The 26,384-nt window shown below is 46.2% G+C and overlaps 2 protein-coding genes across 2 annotated transcripts; one reads left to right on the forward strand and one right to left on the reverse strand.

Moving 5' to 3' along the window:
- Positions 1-3,175: 3,175 nt before the first annotated feature.
- Positions 3,176-10,600, forward strand: LOC142791144 (sodium-dependent high-affinity dicarboxylate transporter 2-like). Its single transcript, XM_075885447.1, has 4 exons — positions 3,176-3,316; positions 5,367-5,525; positions 9,712-9,846; positions 10,448-10,600. Exons 1-4 carry the CDS (start codon positions 3,176-3,178, stop codon positions 10,598-10,600), a joined length of 588 nt encoding a protein of 195 aa, XP_075741562.1.
- An 11,636-nt stretch (positions 10,601-22,236) lies between these two features.
- On the reverse strand, positions 22,237-26,108 carry LOC142791145 (solute carrier family 22 member 7-like). Its single transcript, XM_075885448.1, has 2 exons — positions 25,728-26,108; positions 22,237-23,706 (listed from the first exon to the last, which is right to left on the reverse strand). The coding sequence occupies exons 1-2, from the start codon at positions 26,106-26,108 to the stop codon at positions 22,237-22,239; spliced, it is 1,851 nt and encodes a 616-aa protein (XP_075741563.1).
- Between the last annotated feature and the right edge of the window lie 276 nt (positions 26,109-26,384).

The raw sequence follows: 26,384 nt of genomic DNA on the forward strand, positions 1-26,384 counted from the left end.
ATTTGTGCAAGAGCAAGGAAAAACTTTTTTCCACGTTCTGCTAAAAAGAAGGCACACAAAGTTCATTACTATTTCCCGTAATGTTGTGCGTAGTTTAGAAGAAAATGTATATGAATTATTCGGCCAGACAAATGGAAGAAAAAGTGTTCAAAATGAGTGGGCTACTCAGTAAAGCATTCGATCTCCGCCAATGCTCCTAGGCAGGCTATGCTAGTGCACAAAACCAGAAGCCGTCCAGCACCTGTATTTGTAAACAGCAAAAAGATCTATAGACCAAAAGGACGCTGTTAAATCCGAAGCATTTCTTAGCAAACTTTGGCGACATTTAGCGTATCTATCTATCTATCTATCTATCTATCTATCTATCTATCTATCTATCTATCTATCTATCTATCTATCTATCTATCTATCTATCTATCTATCTATCTATCTATCTATCTATCTATCTATTCATCTATCTATCTATCTATCTATCTATCTATTCATCTATCTATCTATCTATCTATCTATCCGCCTAAGCTCTCTTGGCCGCTTCGATAATGGTATCGATACCAAACTTTGTATGGCATAACATGACTGAATGAAGAACATATCTGACTAGTCATAACATGACAGTCACGATATGCATGTCATAAATGTCATGATTTACATATCATGGTCCTGCGCTCTTGCGGTGGTTTCGTTCATATGGCATATTGCAAAACTGGTATGGTATGACATGATTGCATGGCAAACACAAGCGACAGACCCTAACATGAAAATGATGACATGCATGTCATGTGAAAACATGACTGCATGCCACGCTCATGATGCGCTCGCGGCCGTATCGCTATCGTTATATATACCAAATTTGGTATTACGGTACGTGAATGGATGACAGAGGTATGCGACTGGTGCAAGCATAATGATCATGACATGCGTGTCATGTGAAAACATAATATACATGTCATGCTCATGATGCGCTCGCGGCCGTTTCGCTAGCTTCACCTATACCAAATTTGGTACTACGGGAGGTGAATGTATGACGAAGGTATGACACTGGTGCAAACATGATAAGCATGAGATGCGTATCATGTAACAACATGACTGCATGCTACGGTCATGATGCGTTCGTGGCCGTTTCGCTAGCTTCACATATGCCAAATTTGGTGTTACGTGACGCCAATGGATGACGAAGGTATGTGACTGGTGCAAACATAATAATAATGAGATGCACGCCATGTGCGAGCATGACTACACGCCACACTAAAGGCGCCCTTACAGTTCGACGTGACGCTGTGGGCATGCTCGACGTCGTTGCCACGCCAGGCGCAGGTGTTGCCATATACTGGCACAAGCCGGGCTGGGTTGTTTTGACGCATGCGCGTTTCAGCACGTCCGGCGTCCCTCCGCCACGAAAATATAAGTGTTTTTGAAAGGGCAAAAGTAAGAAATAAGCACAGTTCTGTTACGGCCTCCCTATCAATGGAGGGTACCTCCACAGTTCTGCGCAGGGGATGCGGTGCGCATGCTCACCGGCGTTCATTTGGTCACGTCCCAGCGACGTTGTCATGCCAAGCGGCGGTCCTGCCATATACTCGCAGGCGCGCCACGCTGCGTCGCTTTGACGCATGCGCGTTTCAGCGCGTCCAGCGTCCCTCCGTCACGAAAAGAGGGATACGCAGTGTTGTCTGGGTAACGCATCGGCGTAGAGTAATGTTACTCTATGGCATCGGCGCGAAATGCAGCATGTCGCATTTGATGCTGGTTGCCGTCGGGCAACGCCGATGGACGCTAGTCGCGCCTGCTGTCAGACTATAGAGTGCTCGCGTTTTGCTAACGTAGCGTCACTGCGCCCAGCGCGCGCGCGCGTTACGCTAAATTGGAGTATATTGGGTCCTTCAGGAAGTGTTCATGGTTGTTTTGCTAGCTCCACATGTACCAAGTTTGATGTTAAGTGACGTCAATAGATGACAAAGTATATGACAGGTGCAAACATGATAATCCTGACACGCGTGTCATGTGAGAACGTGACAACATACCGCGCTCATATCGTGCTCATGGCCGTTTTGCTAGCTCAAAATATACTAAATTTGGTATTACGTGACGTGAATAGATGACGAAGGTAAACGACACATTCAAACATGATAAGCATGACACAGAAGTCATGTACAGCATCATTTACCTCCACCTCGTAACGTTGTGCTGATTTTAAAGTGACATATCAACATTTCTAATTCATGCTTCGCATATCACCGATTCCCACTGTATGTGGGATGTGCCATTTTTTTTTCGTACATAGCTAACGCTAGTACAATTTCAAAGATCTTTTTTGACACAAGAAAATGCTCGGTAAACTTGAAGGCTTTTATCATGAAAGCACTGGAGACAACGTCACCTTGGGTTTATACAACCAGCACGCCGTGACGTGATATGCAGCCATAACCTCCGCTAGGCCCTGCGTAATTATTTATTCGTGGTTATCAAGATGAATTGTAGGGACTATTGCGGTAAGGGCTGAGAAGAGCAGCTGATAGTCTTAAAAACTTAGCTCGGTTGCGACGCCATGAACGAAGTAACGAATGGTGCCAGTTTGACGAAATGTATAATCTGCAGAAATAGTGGAGCTGCGGTTACCTTTTGGTTCTGTTGTGATTGCCGCTTCATTCGCGACAAAGACGTCATCAATAGGTGTAACTGGGAACCATTCACTGCGGTAAGACATTAAGCACACTTCAAGTTCGAGCCTTGTTTTTCGTTTGTGGTGCTACAGCTTCGTTCCCGACTGAGGCAAATAAACGCCGTGGGAAGTTATATTTGGTAACCGGAGCCTGGCACGTGACGTGGAAACTCAATTGTCGTGGGGCCCAGCCGTAGAAAAGCTCTGCTGCTTAAACGGAGATCATTAGTAAGACAAGTCGTCCGGCTGCTAGTTCCAAAAGACGTGTTGCTGACTTGTGATACAGCTGAAGATGCCAACTGTATCGTACCGCAAAAAATTAATTAGTTCATGAAACTCATGTCGACCCTAGCACTCTCTTTGTAAAACACTTCTTTGTACATTATTAGCGCTCTTTGTTAAACGAGAAAACTCAAGATTAAATTCCACCTCATGTAAAAAAAGAAGAATGTCTATTCCACCGCTAATTTCACCGACTGTCTGGGAAGGGACGCGCAGCTGTGCGTGCTGTGCAGCATGGTGATCGTGACGTCAGCTGTGACGTTCGAGCAGCACCAGGCGGAAAATGAAAGAGATGCCACCGACTGCTGGAGCCGATTTCCATGGCACGTGGTTCTGGTGCTCGGAGCCGTGCAGGTCTTGAGCAAAATCATTGAGGTAAGTATCGATATCTTATTTAATCACAAAAGCCAAAGCGCCTAGAAAGCCATTGCAGATATGGATGTAATAATCAAACGTAACTCCTTGAAGCTATTATTCAGGCGATAGCCTGAGGTGTTTAAGTTGAAGCCCCCTTCGAAGAGCAGTGTACGCACTAACGTCAAAGTGCCGCGACGAGATAGCCATGAGTGAAAAAAAAAGCTTTCACATGGAATAGAGCCCTAGTGTTCTGCGTGGCAGGTAAGTATTCTACGCCTGAGCCACAACAGTGCTTGATACTGCTTTGAAAAAAGAACCCATACACTCATGACGTTGGCCAAGGGGTCGCATTAACAGTTTTAATATGGCGGGGCAGAACCGTAAAATACTCAAAGGCGAGTTCAAAGTCTGAGAAGCAGATACTGCGAAAAAAATTATCAGCACACCTTCGAACAATACCTGAAAGACGAAAGCCTCCTAGAAAGACGTATACGTCGGCTCATTTCGCAATAAAAAATGCATTTTGATGACGAGACTTGCAAGTGGAATCCTCCGGAAGCAAAGCCCCATGCTTTAACCCAAAATACACAGGACAACGACGTTTCATTAACTCTACGCATAGAAATGCGGCTGGTTAAGTGAACCACCAACATGCGATGTTCATGTTATATGACAGCTGCTTCAACGGGCCCTGAAGCACCCTTTTATTTATTGGTATAATTGACAACCACCTGTTAGTACCACGAAGCCACAAGGAAGTTAAAGAGAAATTCATCCTGGTTCGAGGATCTAACGAGGCTCCGAAAATTTCCGGGGATGGTCGCTTACCAATTAAGCAAACCAGATTTATACGGTTAATAACAGCGCAGAGGCAAATCAGTCATCACCTGAAAGCGTATGGACGCAGAATTTTGCAAGTAATCTCCAAAGGCTTATTGATGGGCACATGCATATGAATGCACTAGCAATTCTGATGTTCCATGTGTCCTAGAACACAGCCACAAAGCCCGATGAACATAACTATAAACACAGCACATCCAGATGCTTGAAGCCAGGCAGGACTTATTTCTTTTCTACTGCTCCACAGAACTCTTGTGCATTCTAAACTGAGCATTCATCCTCAAGACGCACAATGAGTTGCCAAATGTGATGTAGTACCTGTTCTCTTTCATTTTGAACAACGCGTCCTTCTAAATGAACGTTCCTGCATTATAGGTTCTCAACTAGTTATCATATATTATTCTCATCTGCATGATCGTGCTTGAAGCGGCAGAGAGGACGATGATCGAACGGATGTGCCGTCCAAAATATACGTCAGCGCCCGGCTTAGCCTTGAACTCTTCCTCCAAATTATTTGTATGCCCTCACCAGTAAATCTGATTCAGATAATTGCGGAGCGTACACGCTCCGATATCCCGCAGCGGTTCTGGTAACTATAAATGTAACGTAGCCGCGAACTCCCAAACATCTGTTGGAACTCCGTCGTACCCCATTCGTTATCATGTAATCGGCTAACACACCTTGGGCCTGCAGGTTACGTGGATTGGCCTGCTACCTGCGCACTTTTCGGGGACAATTCAAATAGAGAAGAAATGGAAAGAAAACACGCTTCCGCGGAATGTGCCTGGTGGCTACTTTTCGTCAAATAAGAGGGGTCCGTGGCGACCACAAATGAGTGGTGCGCATGGCAAGCTTTGGCGGTTGCCGGCTCAAGTGTCGATTGAGTTGGGCATTTTATACTCTCCTTTTTCCCAACGAATGAGGGAGCGATTTTTTCCTAGTTTTAGACTCACCGGTCGAAGACGCATTTTGCGCGTAGTTCATTACGTCGGTTTTCTCAATTCATCTAGATCCCAGAGTCTCGTCTTCTCTGTTTTGTCTGGTGGGACAATCAGTTTCAGTTTAACCGTGATTCGTAGTATTGTGCAACATGCAAGTGGGACTTTCTCAGAAGTTGCTAGCGGTTTAAAGATAGGCAATGTCTTTAGATGTTCTACCTCGGCTATTAGCTTGTGCACCACTCCACTTTTTAGTTGTTTCTCAAGCTGTCTGTGCCAACGTGATGCAGGCCAACAACACGCTGACGAAGACCTTGCGCCCGTCTTCCTGGATGCAGCAATCTCCGCTCACGGTGCAAATCGTTCTCGCCGTGGTGGCTGCGCTGCTCTCGGAGGCCATGAACAACGAATCACTCAGTCGCATGCTGCTACCACTCACCATTCATGCGGTACACCATCTAGCTTAAAGCAGATATATTTCAAGCAGTCTTGAAGAGGATGTCTTTTCGGTGTTCTTGCGGTAACTCTCTCTATTGGGATGGCATGTCAACGGTGACATCTCACTCAGTTTAATTTTGTTATCAAGTTAGAAACCCTCGTTTGCTACAGTATTTGCTCGATTACAGGAATAACGTGTCAAATCTCAGTAGAATTCTTGAATAATGCTGGGTAATTGCAGAATAATGCCGGCTAGTAGTAGCGAGTGTTGGCTACTCTCAAGTTAACATGACTAAGAATATAGTTACTACAGACCAAATTATAAGGAAATGCCTGTTTTGTTTCCTGCGTTATTATCATGCCACCATGATGCACGAGCATAATTGAGAGGTTAATAAGAGTATTTATAGTGTTTCAAAGCCTATAACTGCCTATTTTTGAAGTTTGTGCCACAATTTCAACATCAATGGACATTTTCATAATCAATGAACATTTTCATAATGGGTACCTATGTGAACGTTTCTTAGCCTCAAATATCGCTTTCAAGTACAGTTGAAGACCGCTATTCAGGTCACCGGGCAAAATTTAGCTTTCGGAACTCTATGGGGTGCAACCAATACTCCACCTCATAAGTTTATTTCAGTGCTGGCAAGGCCACAAGTCATCTTAGCCAATGGCCAGCCCGATTAGCCTCTACACATGTATTCATCCGTGCCGCGTCGTCTGCTCAGCATCTCCCCGGCATCTTCTGGCATGCGTAGGGAACAGGAGGTGCTTCTGTGCAGCCACATGACAATGAATAACTAATGCGAAATCGTGGTGAGTCGTCAGGGTAACGTAGCGTTTAAATTAGGAAAAAAAATCCACGTGTTTTTTGTTTGTCATTTGTTTCTTGAATGGGTTTTACCAGGTCACATGAGAAATTTTTGTTAGACACTGTACATTGTGGCGAGCCACCACTTTGTAGCCGAAGAATTTTTCTATTTGGTGTGGTACGAGCCGCAAAGGCATGATGCGAGGAGGTCAGCTTGAAGCATTTGCCACTCGCTCGGTGTTGCTTCCTGCTCTCTCGTGGTGTAGCTTCCTATTCGTATACAAATGATATTGCTTACTCTCTTTTACAGTTATATATAGAGGAAATCTTTATTAATTGCGTTGTACTATACGACTTATTACATATAAAAAAAGGGGCACGTTAGAACATGCGATGTATATAGAATTCACTCCACTGATGATTCATGAAATATACTCGGGAAAGGAGACTGCAACCCCCCCCCCCCCACTGCGGCAATTATAATGACACTAAATCATGCGGGTATTGTTGTTTTTGCATCATCACCATTTGTAACACTTATTGCTTTTTTGCTTGCTAAGAACAATATTATCATTAACTCAGTTAAAAATACAGCTTGACGTAATTGACAAACGGTTCATAACCGACAGTCAACAAGTACCTTGACTTTTTCCTTATGCTGCTGCTTCACACGAAAAAAAAGGAACATTTTTTGGAGTAGTATGGTGTGGTCGACATCCATAACAGTTGGATGACGGTAAATAATAGGTAAAGGTACACTGAGCAGAAAAATCTTGTTTTGCGCGTTGTTAGTAAAGTACAATTTCGCAATCCCGAAAACACTACACTCAACGCGACACGAAACTTGGTAAGCAAGAAAACGCGCGAAAAGAAAATGCGGGTGGCGACATCACCTTGAGATTCCCGTACCAAACACCGAGAAAATCTAAATATTTCCCTCATTTCCTCAAAACATTGATCCCATACATGACGCAGAGAAGAGGAGGAAGGGGAGCACAAACTCTAATCAGACGCCTTGGGTCAAGTTGGATGCGGCAAGTGGCCAAAAGGGCGCGGCAGTCGCCTTGGTAGTCGACGGCCAAGGTGCCACCGTATAAGCCGCTACCATTATAGAAGACGCAATACGATAACGGCTGAAGAACTTGCGATAGCGCTCGCTAGCATTGGAACAGGAGCTCATATTACAATCATCGATACCAAAACGGCCATCTGAAATTTCGGTAAATATTGGATCTCGCCCGAAGCGGCAAGGGTTTCGTTTGGTATAGACAGCTAAACAGAAACATTAGCCTAATGTCGACTCCAGCACACACGTGCGCGCCTGGCAAAGAGGTGACCCCCGAGTTAGCCCGAGCCCTCTACTTTCGGGTCACTGTGGAGTCACCCGACTGCCACAACATGCACGAGAGCCTACAAAGTTAGAATGAAATCTTTGAACATTATCGGCTACTTCAGAGAGCGAAGCTGGTACAAGATAAAAACCTGAACAGTAGAGAGGCTGATCGCATGGCGGCGCCTGCAAGATGGCAATTACGTAAACCCGGTCTGGGCATATCCTGATTAGAAGGACGATGGGCAAAACGATATAGATGAAAGCACTGTGGGGCGAGAGGGACCCTCTACAATATAAATTGTAGAGAAGCCTAGGAAGCCCTGCTGCAGAGCGAGCGCCCTGCTTCACAGCAACAAGCCATCTGCCTGGCAGAAGAAGCAGCGAGGAGTCGGAACCTCATCGTATGCTTGTAATCGCGAAGGTGCCAGCCCCCGTCACCTGTAGGCAAGTGTGCCTACAGGCATGTGTACCTGTAGGCACACATGCCTACAGGCACACATGCACATGTGCGCACACATGCACACATGTACATGCACACGTGTGCATGTGTGCCTGTGTGTAGACATGAAGAGTGTATACGAAGCCGTCTTATCTGGCGGAACAATAAAGTTGTCAACCGTCCATGGTGCACCAAACATCATGACGTAAGAAAGTTTGAAGATGTCTACTGGGTCCTACACAGCTTGAAATCGATAAAAAGAAAAGACGTTTTTCATTCTATATAACTGTAATATCTGGGTGTCATAGAGTGAGCATACTTAGTTTAGAATATTTCGTAGAGCCAATGCCACGAAAATATCGAATATACTTTTTTCAATTCTGACGTCACGCGCGGATATGTTCGGACAAATTTAAAAGATTATTCTTCAACCTTAAACTTCTCCGCTAATAATGAACTTAAGATAGAAAAATATATGACATTAGAATTTTCAGAGTGGAGTCCTAATCTGAACTAAGTGATCGTTCCTCTTTAGTGTCTCTTTAAACTACAAAATCTCACTGTCCCCTTTAGGGACAAAGAGTACTTGACGGATCAAAGCCGATGCGTCTGTGTCGGCGCAGGAGCCGCCACTTATGCATTATACTGTCCCTCAGTCCGGTCAAAGTTAGACATTTGTCGTGTTGTGCTCTTTACTGTGTCTCTTTCCATATATTATGGGCCGAATGTGATATATTCTGCCATAACACTCGCGTCCTTGCTACATTAGTCTCTACACTGTTGATTGCCGTGTTGATTAACCAGCTGACTGAAAAATAGTCGTCCAATGAATTGTTTAGTAACCGCCATTTTTCATGATGCTATTTCGGGCGCTTTCTTGAACTGTGCTTGTTTTGTGACATCAAAATGTTTCAGAGCGAAATAAAGTAGAAGTGAAGTGTTTCACTTCGTAGTCTATACTATATAAGGTTAATCCGTGATATGGGACACGTACTGACCAGAACACAAAGCTGAGTCTGCACTAGACCTTCGACAACACTTGTACAGACTCGTCCACTGCTAAACAAAACACTTGCGTACAGAACATGTGCAGAATTCGCTTTCTTGCAAAAGCATAGCGGCCTATATTCGTATAATACTACTGGTGGTTTACAGCCACAACTATTTTAGGCAGGTTAGTGCCATGTGCGAAGTATATTCTTAGTTAACTTGCAGTTAAGCATTCAGCAACATGAAGATTGCTCATTCAAATGTTCCTTTCAACAGTGAACGGTACTGTGCGTACATCTTGTTTAGAATAGGTATATCGGGGTCCGCTACATACGTTGTCATGCGCATAGAACGCGGGGAGGCAAGAGGGGGGTAATTACTCAAGAGGGGGGGTGCAAAGATAGCCCCATACATCGTCATAGTATGGCCGGGGGGAGTCTGCGATGAACCCTCGCCTTCTGAAGGTAAACGCTTCACACGCCTTTGTCTACGGACGTATTTAGTACAGTGTGATCACCAACATCATCAAGCGACTTTCGTGTTATGAAATGACCCTCGTAAAGCATGAAGTGATTCTTTCACTGCGACCACTTCAGAGACGTAGCGATCTTGTCGGCGCAGGCTGTGAGTACGCGCATGCATCCCATCTACTACGCGATACCTGTGGTCGTGGCAGCGTCGTCCAACCTGATCATGCCCATCACGCTTCCCCTGGTGATCCTTCACGAGGTCGCCGAAGTGCCCTTGCGACACCTGGTGGGTATCAACATGATCACTGTGCAGTCAAGGGCATTTGCGAGCCGGACGAATATAATGTGAACAGAACAATGAACGCAGTTACTTCGTGAATGTTAGATTTTTTACCCCTAGGAACTCTGTCAGTAAAGCGGTGACCGAGGCAAATCGGTTCTTATAAAAGCTTAGATTATACGCAGATTGCAAAAATCGCGATGAAGCAGACATTCAGACATTGTTTGGTGAAACAAACAGAGCGCTTTTTGCAATTTCGTTTTGTTAACCTCCGTCTGCCTGAGAAACTTTATTGTAATTTTTTTAATCAGCGCATCACCAATTAGTTTACCTTAGAATGCGTTCACTCAAGATCATTGCCAAAAAAATACAGAAGTGAGACGTGCTCCTCGGTGGCTGAGTGGTTAACGCCTCAGACTAAAAAAAATCAAAACTGAGCACAAATTTTCCAGACAACACGCTTTCTTATGCAAACGTGTGTGGTCTTGTCTTCTGTTTTCATCATTTAAGCGTGTTGCATTCTTCAATACAGAGACGTGTGTCTATACTGCTTCTTATCGTATACTTACAAAAGGCCAGATTTTGACGACGAAAAATCGTGGCGCAGGTGCTAGCTGGCTTGGTCTTGAAGACGGCTCTGCTTTCCACGCTGATCATCTCAATGAACACAACCGCCCAGTACATCTTCTACATATCGCCAGCTGTCAGGGCACTCAACAGCACCAGCCCAGCCTCGCGCAATCAGGCGCCTCATTACTGAACACTGATGAATCGAAGCAAGCCACATAAGTGGCAGGACTTTGTGTTTCGAATTACTTTTCAAAAATCGAATACGTTACACCAAATCGGATTGCATAAAAATATAAGCTTCCGGAAGACAGTAGGAACAATCAAATAATAGAGATGTGACTTCACGTAATATTCATATTTTTATCGCACCACGTGCGACGAACGCTTGGGGTTTCGACGCTATCTTCGGCACAAATATACACAATGCGTACAACCAACTTAGATTGTACAACAAACGCGTTTTCTTCGTGTGGGGCGGGACATGTCACGCTGTTTATGTTTTACATTTGCACTCTACCTTGTCTCACAGAAAATAGCCAGATTTTTATTGCGGCATTAGCGGCATCATGCTTCAGTCATTATCCTCGCTGACATAGCCACGTGCAATAGAAGAAAGGAATTGTATCACTCTCTTGACTAGAACAAGGCGTCTTAAGCCAATGTGACAACGTGTGTGCCTCTCGTCAGAAGCGAAGATTGTCACTGAAAGTGTGACAACATAGGTGTAAGAACAATACCATTCACTCATTTAGGAGAAGTATGCGTTCAGTAAAAAAAAGTAGCTTGTCTCATAAACTGTCGAATGGCCCAGTTCGTGGCTTTCTGGTGGCGTTAATGTTTCTTTACGAATTTTGCGTTAGCAGAGTTTGCATGAATCATATGCGCTACTGCGGAAATCCACTAAAAGCTATGATTAAGTTCTTAAAGTAACTGCAATAAATAATAAATTCTGAAAAGGATTCCATACTTTCTGAGAACAGTTGGAGTGGCTGTTTTAAACAAGCGCGAATGTTTTCTTCAGTCGTACGGGTACATTTCAGCAAGTTCTCTCGTGTACAGTCAGGAGTACTTCGTTATGGCCGCATTAGGCGTGAGGCCCACGGGATGGCTTTCAGCTCTACCTTAGTAGACTATACCGAGTACTCTAAATCGTTAACCACGTATTCTAAACACACGGCTTTCAGCTCTCCAATAGTAGAGCACCAAGTACTCTAAATCGTTAACCAGGTTTTCTCAACACACAGGGGATGGCTACGAGCTAACTTGTACAGCATGTGATCTGAATGCTGTGCTTTGCTTGATAGGGCTCACGCCGCAATTTTAGGGGCGAAGCTCCTTAGGGCGTGGGCTGTGCGTCCCCTGTAGCCTGTATGTAGCCACCTCTAGTTTAGTTCTTGCAGTGTTCACTAGATGGCGGTACCGTCCCCTGTATGTATGGGAAAGGGCTGAAAAAAGGGTTCCTAGTAGTACATCAACAGGCCCAGATGGCATTCCAATTAGGCTGATAAAAAAAATTAGGTCCGAAGTCTAAGCAGGCTTTGAGAGAGGCAGTGAGTACAATAATAATCGATGGTGAAGTTCCCGATGGATGGAAACTTAGCAGGATGAGCATGATCTATAAAGGAAAGGGGGACAAAGCTGACATAAACAACTACCGTCCTATAACAGTGACATCAGTGGTCTACAGGCTGGCGATGCAGATTATAAAGGAAAGACTGCAGGCGTAGATAGAGGATGAGGGGGTGCTGGGGGAACTGCAGAATGGGTTTCGGAAACACAGGAGGTTGGAAGACAATCTGTTCTCACTGACGCAGTGCATCGAAATAGCAGAAAAAGAACACAGGCCCCTGTGGCTAGCATTCTTGGATATCAAGAGAGCGTACGATAGCGTGGTTCAAGAGGAATTGTGGGGAATACTGGACACACTAGGCGTGGAACATGTAGTCACTAATCTTTTAAAGGGTGTCTATAAAGGTAACAAGGTAGTTATAAAGTTGGAAAAACAGGTATCCAAGCCTGCAGAGGTAAAACGGGGGCTTAGGCAGGGGTGCCCCCTGTCACCCTTATTATTCATGATGTACCTACAAGGATTAGAGGCAAAATTAGAGGGAAGTGGACTGGGCTTCAACCTCTCTTTAGTCAAACAAGGAAAACTTATTAATCAGGCACTACCAGCAATAATGTACGCAGATGATATAGTGCTAATGGCCAACAACAAGGAAGATTTGCAGAGATTGATGGACATCTGCGGTAATGAGGGAGATAGGTTAGATTTTAGATTCAGTAGGGAAAAATCAGCACTCATGATTTTCAATGACAAAGAAGGTAGTGAGCTTAGAATACAGGAGGTGACGCTAGAGATAACAGATAAATACAAATATCTGGGCGTATGGATAAGCAATGGGACCGAGTATCTGAGGGAACACGAAATATACGTGATGACTAAAGGTAACAGGAATGCAGCAGTCATGAAAAATAGGGCACTGTGGAATTACAATAGGTATGATGATGTGAGAGGAATATGGAAAGGGGTCATGGTTCCTGGGCTGACGTTCAGCAATGCGGTCTTGTGCATGAGATCAGAAGTTCAAGCAAGATTAGAAATTAAGCAACGTGGAATAGGTAGGCTTGCTTTAGGAGCTCACGGGAATACACCAAATCAGGGAGTACAAGGTGATATGGGATGGACATCATTTGAGGGCAGGGAAGCTAGCAGCAAGATAAAATTTGAGAAGCGATTGAGAGAAATGGGGGAAGAGCCTTGGGCTAGGAAGGTTTTCAGCTACTTGTACATGAAGAATGTCGATACAAAATGGAGGAAGCGAACCAGGAAGTTGACTGGTAAATACTTAGAAAACAGCAGGTGGCCAAACCAAAAAGAACTATCGGTTAAGAAAAAAGTGAAGGAAACGGAGACTGACATGTGGAGAATGGGCATGATTAAGAAGTCCGCACTAGAGATCTATCGAACTTTTAAGCCGGAAATTGCCAAGGAAAGGATCTATGATAATACTCGGGGTAGTTCTCTACTGTTTGAGGCCAGGACGGGAGTACTGCGAACCAAGACATATCGGGCCAAATACGAAGGGGTCGACACAGTATGCAGTGTGTGTGGAGAGGAAGAAGAAACTGCCAAACACTTGATAATGTTCTGTAAAGGGCTTCACCCTATAGTTCAGTATGATGGCGCAGAGTTTTTCAAAGCACTGGGATTTAGGGACAGCGAGGGCAAAATAGACTTTAAGCGGGTAGACTTAACTAGAAGGAGGTTATCTGATTGGTGGCTAAAGTCAAGGCACGAGTGAAAATTAAACCCTTCACTGTGAAGTACGAATCCTCAACTTCATTACTTAAAGGAAAAAAAAGATAAATGTAATGGTTAGTTCACTAAGTATTATGGCTAGGTGGCGTTAGCCGCCGCCCGATCTAAAGGGTACCGCCACATCCATCCATCCATCCATCCATGTAGCCACCTCTAGTTTAGTTCTTGCAGTGTTCACTAGATGGCGGTACCGTCTCCTGTATGTAGCCACCTCTCGTTTAGTTCTTGTAGAGTTTACTAGATGGTGGTACTTGTAGCTGATGATGAAAAGATGCAAGATGTTATAAACTAGAAAGCGGTACTTGTAGTTGATGAAAGACGCGAGATCTTATACAGGAACCGCTCTCTCTTCGTTTCACAGACCATAAAGCCGTCATAATGAAGGGACATCGCAAGCCATCCATCGTCTAAGAACAAATAAAAGTTGATTTGTGTATATACACACACAGCGTTTCTCACGTCTTTACATGATGATCGACTGGGCCAATTACACGGAAGATTCACAGTTTACCGATGAATCCCTCCGGAGCTTCGCCCATTCATCATCATTCACCCCGTGAATATGCCGTAATTTTTTTGTCAACACGGGCTCATCAAGTGTAAGGCAAACGGGACGGTTTTAGGCTCTGCCATAGCAGTTACACATTGTTGTGGAAAGGGCGCCTCCATTCTATTCCAATTTCATTTCGGGGAATGAGAAGTTGCCGCAATTTCATTCCTTTATATTCTTCGGATTAAAAAAATTTTGCCCATTCCGTCTCACGTTCCAAATGCCTGTGGCTGGGCTGTTTAATTTCATTCTCGTGATTCCTCCACTTCGGAAAGACATCTTTACAGTTTTAATCAGTTAAGTATAATTGCGCCATAAAGCTGACGTCATTCGAATTAACAAAAACTGCAAAAAAACTTTTATCTGTGCCATTTTTTGGGCCTTTTGGTAAATGGAGCTCGATAACATATTGAGAGCTAACATATTAAGCGCATTGTTTTGTCGTCTCCCTTACATCCCTCTTTGTTAACGCTCTATATGTTCTCCAGCGTTTATTTCGCCTGAACAGATATGTAGGCCTTGGAAGGAAAGAATATTGCGAATCCGCGCCGGGAGTCTATGAAGTATAGTAGATGTTTTCGAGTTTGCATAGGAATGCAAGATACGTTACCAAATTCTAGGGCTAGAAGCTTGGTGACATATCTCGTGCAATACTCTTCTTGCTAATTCCTGTAGGGCAGCTCTATCGCTACCTATAGTATTTGCATGATCAGCATGTTCAAACGAATGGTGATGCCTTAACATCGTGTAAGCTTAAATGTATTAATTCCAAAGTGAAGGCATAGCATAATTTTCTGCCGACCATATTTGTGTTCCAGAAGACTAAGCAGTTTTGCCATGTGTGGAGTAGTCGTGAATATGAAGGAAACGAAAATATGCCTAAAGGAGCGCAAAAACCTCAATATCTCCATGTATTAGTTGGAACAATACACCGCTTGGACACCTTGTGCCTTTGCGTTGAATACGCAACACTGGAACGCAGCTGTCTCGCTTGTCAAGCGTACCTCGCAAGTATGAATGGGGTGAGAACATGTGTTTGCAAGTGCGCAGGTATGTAATCTTTTCTCTTGTCGCAAAGGGTATTTAATTATGTCGGGTACTAAACTGCTGATGGTATAAAGTTCAGGCAGTACTTAGAGTATCATTAGGAACCCAAGTGCACGGATAACTTGTTTTTTCCTTCAGTATGTGCCGCTATAATGCACTTGTTTGTACACTAACTTATCCCTCGGTTTCTCTTTCACAAATAGGCAGATCGTTCATACTTTTACATCACGCCTACTCTTGGCCCTGGCTTGGCTCTGGTCAACTAAAAGTGCAGCCAGAGAATGCGTAGTGATCTCGCACTTCAATAAATATTATTGAGCTTTGATGTCCCAAAACCACCATATGACTGTGCGTGACGGCTTAGTAAAAGACTCTGGAAATTTCGAGCACCTGGGGTTCTTTAACATGCACCTAAATCCAAGCACATGACCCTCCAGCATCTTCACCTGCATCGAAAATGCGGCCGTTGCCGCCAGAATTCTACCCCGTGGTTTGAGGGTCTATGTCTGTGCGAATCATGTTCAGCATGGCGTCGTCAAGAGCAGCTTTTCGATGGGCAGGCACGGAGCTGCAGCCAGCGGTGAAGGCAGACGTTATCTTCGGCTGGTTTCCCAGCCCTTTCTATCGTGGCGTATACTCGTGCTCGTGCTTTCTTCTTAGGTGCCGAATCAAATTCGATGATACTCCGACTGCAGCATGTACGATTTCGGGGCAAAGTTTGCAGCGTGCAGCTTCTTTGTTTTCTATGCGTGTAATTAAATAAAGGCAATGGCTTAGCTCAGCTTTGCCAGGATATACATAGCTTTAGCAAAGGTTCAGCTGATTAAACTTAGCTTTCCAGATATTATGCTCACAGCTGTTCCAATGACACACACATGGTATACGTATACTATGTGGCACATGTATATTTATTTTGCCGGGCAACTACTTCGGGATCCGATGAGTTAAGCTTCTCCGCTCTTCTGCATCGTTGAGCAGCATTTGCACTCTCCTTCTCCATAGCTATACCACAGTGGCAAACGCCAGTCAGAGGCGCTATCAAGCGGCTCCAGTACACTAGTGTCAGATAGCGACTGCACAGGGAAGGCGCGCGCGTCGGCGTCTATATGTCTACCAAGGCTATGACGGCACTTCTCTGGAAAGCGCACACCGGCGGCGGCGAGTCGTGCGCGGCCGCGGCCGAGTGCGAGGGGGGTGCCGGCTCCGGTGCGTGGCACCACTGATCGTCTGCGCAGCGCATCGAACTGCGCGCACACCGGCGAAGAGCCGCGCGCGGCGGCGGCAGAGTATCATTGCGCATGCGCAGACCAGTGCCACGCAAAGTTGGCTCAGCGAGGCCAGTGTAGCTAACGCTACAAAAACTGTTTCCAGTGGGCCACGTTCGCGGACGAAAACTGCGTACACGAGCAGCTGGGCGCAGGAGCCAGTGGGTCTCTTACATTTTCAGGCACCTGGCAGCTCTCTGGCAGCCAGAGCTAGTCAAAAGTCAGCCAGCTAGTTCTGATCGGGGTAGGAAACACCGTAGTGGTCACGTGTGTGGGGAGCCCGAGACAACCCGAAGCTGCCCGAAGATTGCAAAATCGAACGCTCGGAGAGCGAGCGTAAACAAACAAACTCTGCCGTCGTGGCAGAAAACGAAACAATGCGCCACGGGCGTGTTGGTTTATGTCTGCATTGTCCACTTGGAAATACGTAGCTAAGCTAGCCAAAAAGCTGCAATAATATCCTCGAGCGTACGCATTTGGGATACGACTTCGTACGCTCGCACGATCACTCGCCGCGTCCGTGACCGAAACAGCCAGCTGACCCACGCCGCCTCGAGAACGATGCAAGGTGAGCTGCCGTGATGTTGACGTTTTAACAAGCTCACGTATTTACAGTACGTGTAAACATCACTGCAAAATACAACGAGAAATTACGCGAAAATGATCGTGTCCCCAAAAGAGCTCGAGGATATACACCTTTACGTTTTGCTAAAGTTTAGACATGCGTATACGTGTCGATTGTTACCAAAAGTGCGCGTCGTATATAGAAATTCTTCATGACATGTTTTAGACTCGTTTTGTGACTTGCCTGGGCTTGTTTTCTGCCCCTAAGTGGCACTTAACAAACGCCATATATATCCGTTTTGATTCGACCTACTTGGTCATAACCATACATACTGCGCGGCATTATTACGAAAAGTTAAAAAAAGACAAAGCAGACATTGAAACAGGCACTGAAAGTGTATACAATTACGAATACATCTCCGTATTTTATTTTCGTGTTGTTGTGTATAATATTGTTAAGTAAAAATGACACGAGGCGTGTCTATTTAGAATCTATGTTGACACTGATGCGTATAGCATTGACTAATATTGAGGACAGCGCGCACAACCGACAGACGACTTTCTCGTTGTCGTCTTCTGACCGCTGATATATCAGCTACGTAGCATTACCCCCCGGTGGTAAAAGCGCTGTCTCGGTGCACATTAATTACGGTCTTCAGAAGGCAGGTGATAAGGTTTTAGCCTGCTGACGTGCACAACTTCACTGGGTGTGGTTGCAGCCACGCTTGTGGTCTCAGATGCAGGAATGATCTCATAGGTGGCGTCGGTTACCTGGCGGATGATACGGTAAATACCCATGTAGCGGGACAACTTCTTTGATAAGCCAACTCGACGAAATGGGCGCCACAGGAGAACGAGAGAACCAGGTGAGAAGTGTACGTCAACATGCCGGCTGTCGTAGATGGCTTTCTGAGTGGCTTGCGAAGCCGAAAGTCTGATGCTCGCGACCTGACCTGCGTGGTAGGCACGAGCAATAGCGTCGCTTGCATATTCGGTTTACGGCGTTGTGGTTGGAAGTAGGGTGTCGAGTGGTAACGTCGGATCACGGCCATAGTGCAAATAAACGGGTGAAAAACCAGTGGTGTCGTGGTGCGAATGATTGTACGCGAAGGCCACGTGAGGTAGGGCCAGGTCCCAGTCATGATGGTGGAAGGACACATACAGCGCGAGCATTTTCGTGAGGCTGGGATTTAGGCGTTCAGTAAGGCCATTTGTTTGAAGTTGGTAGGAAGTGGTCAACTTGTGCCGCGTTGAGGAAGAGCGCAGAAGATCGTGGATTACTCAGGACAAAAATGCGTGGCCGCGATCCATGAGTAATTGACGAGGAGCGCCATGGTGTAGGATGTATTCGTGGAGCAAAAAGTCCACAAAGTCAGTAGCGGTGCTCGTGGGGAGCGCTCGAGTGATGGCATACTTAGTCGCGTAGTCTAGGGCCACGGCGACCTACTTGGTGCCCGATTTTGACTCGGGAAAAGGATTAAGAAGATCTATACCAACACGGAAGAAAGGTTCGGTTGGGATGGAGATTGGTTGAAGACTCCAGCCGAGGGCGCAGTAGGTCGCTTCCTACGTTGACATTTATCCCAGGAATACACGTAACGGCGAACGGAACTGGCGATACCATGCCAAAAGAAGCGGTGGCGCACATGGTCGTACCTCTGAGATACACCCAGATGACCAGCAGTTGGCTCGTCGTGATGCTAGTGCAGCATGGCTGAACGCAAATGTTTAGGCTCAACAAAAAGGAGCTCAGGGCCATCTAGCTGAAGGATACCACGGTACAGCATGGCATTCCAGAGGACGTACATGCGAAGCGACGCGTCGTTCGGAGCAGAGTCTAGACAGTAAATAGGTTGTCGCAGGGAAGCATCGCGACGATGTTCATTACCAGTCTGAAGAAACTAGGACATTGACATGACGCTGAGACCAGGCTCGATGTCTGATTTGTCAGTCTGATCAACAGGGTAGAGGGATAAGCAATCGGCGTCCAAATGGAGACGTCCAGACTTGTAAGCAACCGAGTAGGAATGCTCCACTAGGCGTAATGCCGAACGATCAAGTCGTCCAGTGGGGTCCTTCAGAGAAGAACGCCAACACAGCGCTTGGTGATCTATTATGACACGGAAAGAACGACCCTATAAGTGAGGACGTTCCAGACAAGAACTAGACATTCCTGTTTTGTTATAGAGTAATTGCGTTCAGACTTTGAAAGTTACGGCTTGCATACACGATTACACGGTCATTGCCGCACTGAATTTGCGCCATAACTGCACCGATTCCGTGCCCACTCGCGTCTGTTCGCACTTCTGTATACGAACATCGGGGTCGAAATGTGCAAGAATAGGAGGTGTTGTTAGAGCGGTGATTACTTGATAGAATGCGCCAGCTTGAAGAGGGCCCCAACAAGATGGGAGGTCTTAATTGTGAAGGTCGGTGAGTGGCCGTGCGAGTGCCGCAAAGTTTTTCACGAACCGGCGAAAGTAGGAGCAGAGGCCCACAAAACTGCGGACATCACGGACAGCGCGTGGGACTGGGAAATTCGTTACAGCACGTACTTTCACCGGGTGTGGTCGTACGCCGGCAGCGTCAACAAGGTGACCCAACACGATAATCTGACGAAGACCGAAGTGGCACTTGGAGGAATTGAGCTGCGGGCCTGCCCGTCGAAATATGGATAAAATGGTCGAAAGGCGTTGAAGGTGAGTTGCGAAGGTAATTGAGAAATTGATCAGGTCGTCCAGGTAACGCAAACATGTCGACCATTTAAATACTTGCAGGAGCGTGTCCATCATTCTCTAGAAGATCACTGGAAGGTTGTAGAGACCGAACGGCATGACCTTGAATTCGGAAAGACCGTCAGGGGTAACGAAGGCGGTCTTTTCTCGGTCCATGTTATCTACAGCAATTTGCCAGTAGCCAGATCAGAGGTTGAGTGATGAAAAGAAGGTGACGCCATGGAGGCAATCAAGGGCATCATCAATGCGTGGTAGAGGGTAGGCGTCTTTTTTTCGTTATTTTGTTGAAGTGGCGATAATCAACGCAAAACGCCATGAGCCGTCTTCCTTCTTTACTAATACTACGGTAGATGCCCAAGGGCTCGATGATGAAGCCATGATTCAATCCCACGACCTGCAGGTCAGCAGCCGACTACCTTAGCCAGTAGAGCGCCGCGGCAGGGCCAGAGCGAAGCAAAATGATAAGCAAGCACCATTAGCTTAACATTTACTACAAGCACGCTAGCTTAACATGCAGCTGCATCAACTGTAGAGATAGCAATAGTACACTATGAGTGCACATTTGAAAGAAATCTATGTAGCGCGAGGCGAAAAAATGAACACAGGAAAGAACAGACTGAAGAGACAGAGCGGTACTACGCTTTGTCTTCTCTGTCTTCCATGTTAGTAGCGCTCTGTCTTCTCAGTCTGTTTTTTCCTGTGTTCGTTTTTTCGCATCGCGCTACATAAATTTCTGTCAAATGTTTCACCAACAAGCCCACATCGCCACTTTTGATGAGTGCACACTTTGCTGGCTTTTGCTTGCCGTGTTCCTGATAATTATGTAACTTTAGTTCCAGGCGTTCGCCATTAAGTGTCTCAGTATTTTGTTATACGATGCAAAGAAGATGAACGCAATACTCTACTGGTTGCGCAAGGCTACGTTTGTGGATAGTGTATGGCCCTACAAGAACTCATAACGACATGTTAATGTGTAACGAATAGGGGCAATCACCTTGTGGGCACGAGCGTGGAACAATGAAAATTATGCAGAGAGAAACAGAGTGGGGAGCACAATACTCGGACAACCAGGCAATAGCCTTACAACTGTGCTTATATATGTACAATCAGTTTCAAAAGACACGCACAAAAGTTTCCTTCCCTAACCCCGTCACCAAAATTTGGTCAATGTCGAAAACTTACTTTTGTTGAAACGTCTTGGAGACACCGGACACCAACGTCTGCTGTTCAAGAGTTTTTATCGTTACTTAATATACGCATTTATCTTTTTTTCGCACTTTTAATAAAACTTCATGTTCAATGCTTTATTTGGACGCCAAAGCGTTTACGTACTGCCTTGTCGACTTCGGTGTGTGAATAGAGAAAAGGTGAGGTGGTTTCTGCAATTTATCCTGCCATATGCCATGATAATCGATTGCTCTAACAGAACATGTATACGCGATGATACGCGTAGACCTCCTTTCTTTGTTATGAAGCGCACTATTATCCCGCAAGTTGCCAAGTATTGTCCACTGCTAATTAGGATGTGCTCATTGTAACTAAGAGATTGCGCTTCATTCGCTCGATGGCTTACACAAATCGAAGACATAGTATTGCCGTGGCATCTTGCCCGAGTAAATAACGCGCCTTCACTGGTGAGCACAGGGTATGTATGCGCAGAAAGCATCGTAGCACGAGCTGCTGACAGGATTCAGCTCGTATGCGCCACGCGCTCAGACTTCACGCAGAGAGAAAAAAGGAGACAGCCGACTTTTTTTGTGTTCTACTAACGCGCAGTTCAGCTACCACATTCACTTCAAGTTGTGGGCACAGGTTCGCACATGATACGTTTGTTTGCCTCGTCCATGTACTTCAGCATCGCTACAGTATTTTATACGGACTATAACTGAACACTTGCTAAGGGCAGCTCATTTAATACACATCAATGCTTTGCAGGCTGCTGCCATGTTATGTGCACTCGTATGCTGAGCCTCCAAAGAGGGGCTCTGGAAGTGAAGGCGTTTTTACTCCACGGGGCCTATACTCTTCTATAAATGCAATAAAAATGATAATACTGAGTGCGTGTGTTAACAATAATTTGTGTGCTGCAAAATGGTTCGCAGAACGTTTTATAGCCCACAAAAGCACGCAAAATATTTCATAAACGACTGTCTGGAAGTTCCACAAAAGTATCTATATCCAAGCCTTAATAAAAAGCAATAAAAGGCAGGCCGAACAAATGTATGACGCAAGAAAAATTATTCTTTATCAACGTAAGTGGTATTAAAAATAATAAATAATTAAAAAGAGAACAATATGTGTTCGCTTGATCATACAAGGAGGCTGCTTCGACAGTATATCCAGCTATAGGCTGCTTGGTGGACGGGCCGTTAGTGTGCGTGTGTTGGAAGACGACGCAGAGATGGATCCCGATGACCTTCGGTGGGTGTTGAATGGGTGTTTGGTCGTCTTGATGGTGGAAGACAGTGACGCCAGGATCGCTTCCTTCCTTTCCTTTTCGCTGCTGCAGCAAGACTTCTCCTTTTTTCTGGCAAATATCTCGGGCAGCCACTGGATTGAAACGGCGCTCAACAGAGCCAACGCAGCCACCGCTACATCGAGCGGCATATCGGCTTCATTGGCACCACCCCAGAGAACCACAATAACGGAGGCCACGATGACCCCTACGCGACCGAACGCGTAGGAGATCGTGAGGCCTATGCTCCGCACGGTAGTGGGGAAGACCTCCGCCGTGTAGCCGTAGTTGACGCTTAGCGCTGCGGACGCCAGGCTCTCGACGACGAGAGCGACCGCTGAGGATAGCGGGCCCGCCATCGTGACGGACACGGCAGCGTGAGTGACGGCGGAGGCGCACAAGAAAGCGAGCAGTATTGAGAGCGTCTCCCGCTGTCCGTGGTCGCTGATGTACCAACAGACGCTCGCGTAGAGCAACGCCTGGACGACCATGTGTATTGTGCGCCACACGTGTCCGGTATCGGCGTTCTGAAGGACGAGACCGTAGTAGGCGAGGTTCACGCTGAACCAGGACAGCAGGACAGACATGACGCCCCAACTGAACAGAGGCTCGTGCATGAACATGTCGCTGCCACCGACGGTCATGACAAATTGGTTGGAGGCGTCCCGCCTTTGGATGTGAGCGACGAGCGCCCGGAAGGCTTCCCGCGCCTTGTGCGCACTCAGGCCGTTATTGGTGGCAGCGGCCACGGCGGCTGCCTCCGCGGCGCGAGGATTTCCCGTCGAGAGAAGCCAGGTGGGTGACTCGTCCAGAAGGAAGCACCAGAAAACGAGCATGAACGTGGGCAACAGCAGCACTAAGTGCGCCATAACCCAGTGGGGCTCCTGAATGGAGAGCACGTACAAGGCTGGCGGTACTAGGGTCGTGCCGAGTGCTGTGTCCAGGACGCCGTAGGTCGCCCGGTTCTGGTTGCCGGTCACCTCGTAGATGAGGATGAACATGAGCACTTGAACCGAGCAGCTGGCTGCAGAGACAAAGAACCGGGTCACCAGGAACATGACGAACGTTTGCGCAACGCTGCACGCCACGCTGCATGCCAGCAGGCAAATCGCACTGCCCAGGATGGCCAGCTGGCGGCCGATCTGGTCGGACACGAAGCCGGCGGCTGGCACGAGCAATGCGGCTCCCAACATGTTGGCAATCATGGTGAACTTGTAGAGCCAGCGTTTGTTGCATACAAGGTCCCAGCGGCTCACGATGCTGTCGCTGACGTCTTGGGTGTCGTAATCCCAACGGTAGCATGGAATCACGGAGCGTATCTCCACGGCATCGTCCGGCCGGGAGAATAAGGAATATATCTTGCGTATTAAAAATATATCTCGGCTTGTAAGACTGCAAGTTAGGGTATTTTAATTAGGGCCTTTCAAAGCAGGTACTTTATCTAGCTAAAGCCTGGCCGACAAAAAAGGAAAGTAGCCACCCTTTTCACACTTATAAAGGCAACCCCGCTTCTGAAGCAATGGTTCTTCAGAATAAACAAACAGAGAAGCACTATTCTTGGCAAACTGATCTACGTCAGCGAGTTGGTAGAACATTGATGATGGAGCATCCGATGCATTACTCCAAGGTCGCAGGTTCGGTCCTTGCCAGCAAAAAACTTTTTTTCGTCCACATTTATGTCTTCACAATCATGCATTAAAAATACTAGTAATACCGTCCTCTATACTATCCTTGTAATCCTTGTCTGCACTCATTAACATTCTGTCTGTGTAGTTTAACGTGTCATCTCTATTTTGTAATTGTAAAAATACGAAGACAAAAAAATTCAGCAATTTAAGAGACCTATTCTAGTGGATCTGGCAGAAGCATGGTGGATAACACGTGCATTACCTTACAATGAAACTCACAGGTAACCCAGTGCAATAAGCACAAGAGGCATTGGTTACCTACAATAATATATGCACATGACATGCGTCTATATAAAACTCTGACCGTGTGCAGTTGCTGCAAAGTGGTGCTCTTTCAATCCTTTAGAAGAGTAGTCAGCCACATGCACACTCATAAGGTTTTCATTAACTGAGGGGGTATGAGGAAGGCTTCAAGAGGATGCATTGTTTTTTAGTGGTTATTTAACAGTTAACTTGTCGCCACCGTGTACACAATATTAACTGACAAGATGCAAAACGTTCTCTAATATATATGTATTATGGTAATAAAATATGGCGAAATTATCTGCAGGGTGAAGGTGTACTGAGAGGTAAACAACGCATTAAGCTCATGGGCATTCCCGAGCTTATCACGAAGAACGAAATGCTAGTAGTAGGTGACGAGAACCATAAATTCGGGAGCACGCTACTTGGTGATATGTAAGACGCGTCTCTTTCATTGGGCAGTAGCATTGTTACAGAGTATCTGATTTGCAGGCTTATCGCGGCAGATAAGTCAGAAAAAATACAGATTTAATAGACTGTCCTGCTAGTTGCGGGTGCAGAGCAAACAAACGAGAATAATTATGATATTGTTCCGACTTCAACAGTACGCAGATCCTTCTGTAGGAAAGTTCTCTGTCAATTCTTTTCATTTGCTCGTGAAATAACAGGGCTTGCTGTTAAATTTCCGCTCTTCGTGAATCAGTAGCCTCAGGCTGCATGAAAATCGTGTAACTTCTAACAAGTCAGGCGCCCAAAAAAAAGGTTTGTTCTAAAAAACCCCACTGTGCCATCGTTTTAACTCTTTAAGGAGAAAGTCTACAATTGCCAACTCATTATGTTATACAATCCGTGGCCAAATATTGTGCAAGCCATAATGAGGCATAGTATGAGAGAAACACATCAAGTTACCCTAACGTCTACCAACTGCACTGTTTGTCCCGAATGAAGCTTTCTGTATCTTGCGTCAACGTGCACTACTTAGGCAATCATCCCTTTTTTGACCAAGCCACAATGCAATATGAAAAAGTGACGTGATGATTGCGTCATATAGACAATAATACATGCCATCATGACGACGGCACATGGTAACGTCACAACATAAGGTCGTTAAGGGTATAGGAAACGCCGACATTCGTGCCACTTCCTTCACTTGCCGCTTATCGCTAAGGGGCCGCGCAAGGATGCCACCAAGACTTCACTTAATGTCAAGCAAGTCGAGAAGCCCAACTGCGACAGCAATGCTTAGGGTAGTGTCTAGAAATGCTGGCATTATGAAAAATAAGTACTATAACACGTCATTAATCTTCAACTGGGTTCAGTGTACGAGTTATGACTATGCAGTTACCAACGGTCGGTGATGTATTAGATCACCGGTATTTGCAGCCTTTTTTATTTAAATCTGGAAGTAGTTCCAGTTAGACTCCCTGCAGCGAAGCGATAATCCTCACCGTCGGCAGGGCTGGGTGGTAGACGGTGCATCGGCTGTGGCTGCCGTCGGCTTCGATTGGTATGGCCGTGTTCCTCCAGGTCTCTCTGGACACGTGGCTCAGATCGTCCGGCTGTCGGCACCAGTGGTCCACGTCGCGACCGATCAGGAAGTTGGCGAACGCGTGCAGCAGTAGCACCGTCACGGACAACATGCCGGTGAAGAGCAGGCGCCGCTGGAAGTTGCCGTGACCCAGGATGGCGTAGACGTTCTCTTGGATGAACATGCGGGTATCGCTTACGAGGACGAACGTCGGAGCCGAGCTCACCGGGTGCGTGGCTGCGCCCGTCTCCTGGGCCGCCGCGTCGTCCTTGGCCGACCGCAGCGTGTCCTCTCTCGGCATAGAGGCAAGCCGTGATCCACGATCCGGTGCACTAAACGTTCTGTATGCGTCAGTTTATGGCTGACTTGCTTCGTCAACGTTCTTGTTCTGGGTGACCTTCACCCAGCACGTCGCGTGTCGGTGGCTTCTAGCTCTTCTTATGCGCGTGGAAGCTGATGCTGATGCTGATGGCCTTTTATGGATGGCGCTTACCCACAAAGGGGGATGGGCCAAGAACCGGGCGGCAGGATACTTAAATGAAACTAAACTGAAAATGAAGCCAATCTAAAAAAGTAG

The sequence above is a fragment of the Rhipicephalus microplus genome, unplaced genomic scaffold, assembly GCF_043290135.1.
Source record: "Rhipicephalus microplus isolate Deutch F79 unplaced genomic scaffold, USDA_Rmic scaffold_147, whole genome shotgun sequence".
Taxonomy (NCBI): domain Eukaryota; kingdom Metazoa; phylum Arthropoda; class Arachnida; order Ixodida; family Ixodidae; genus Rhipicephalus; species Rhipicephalus microplus.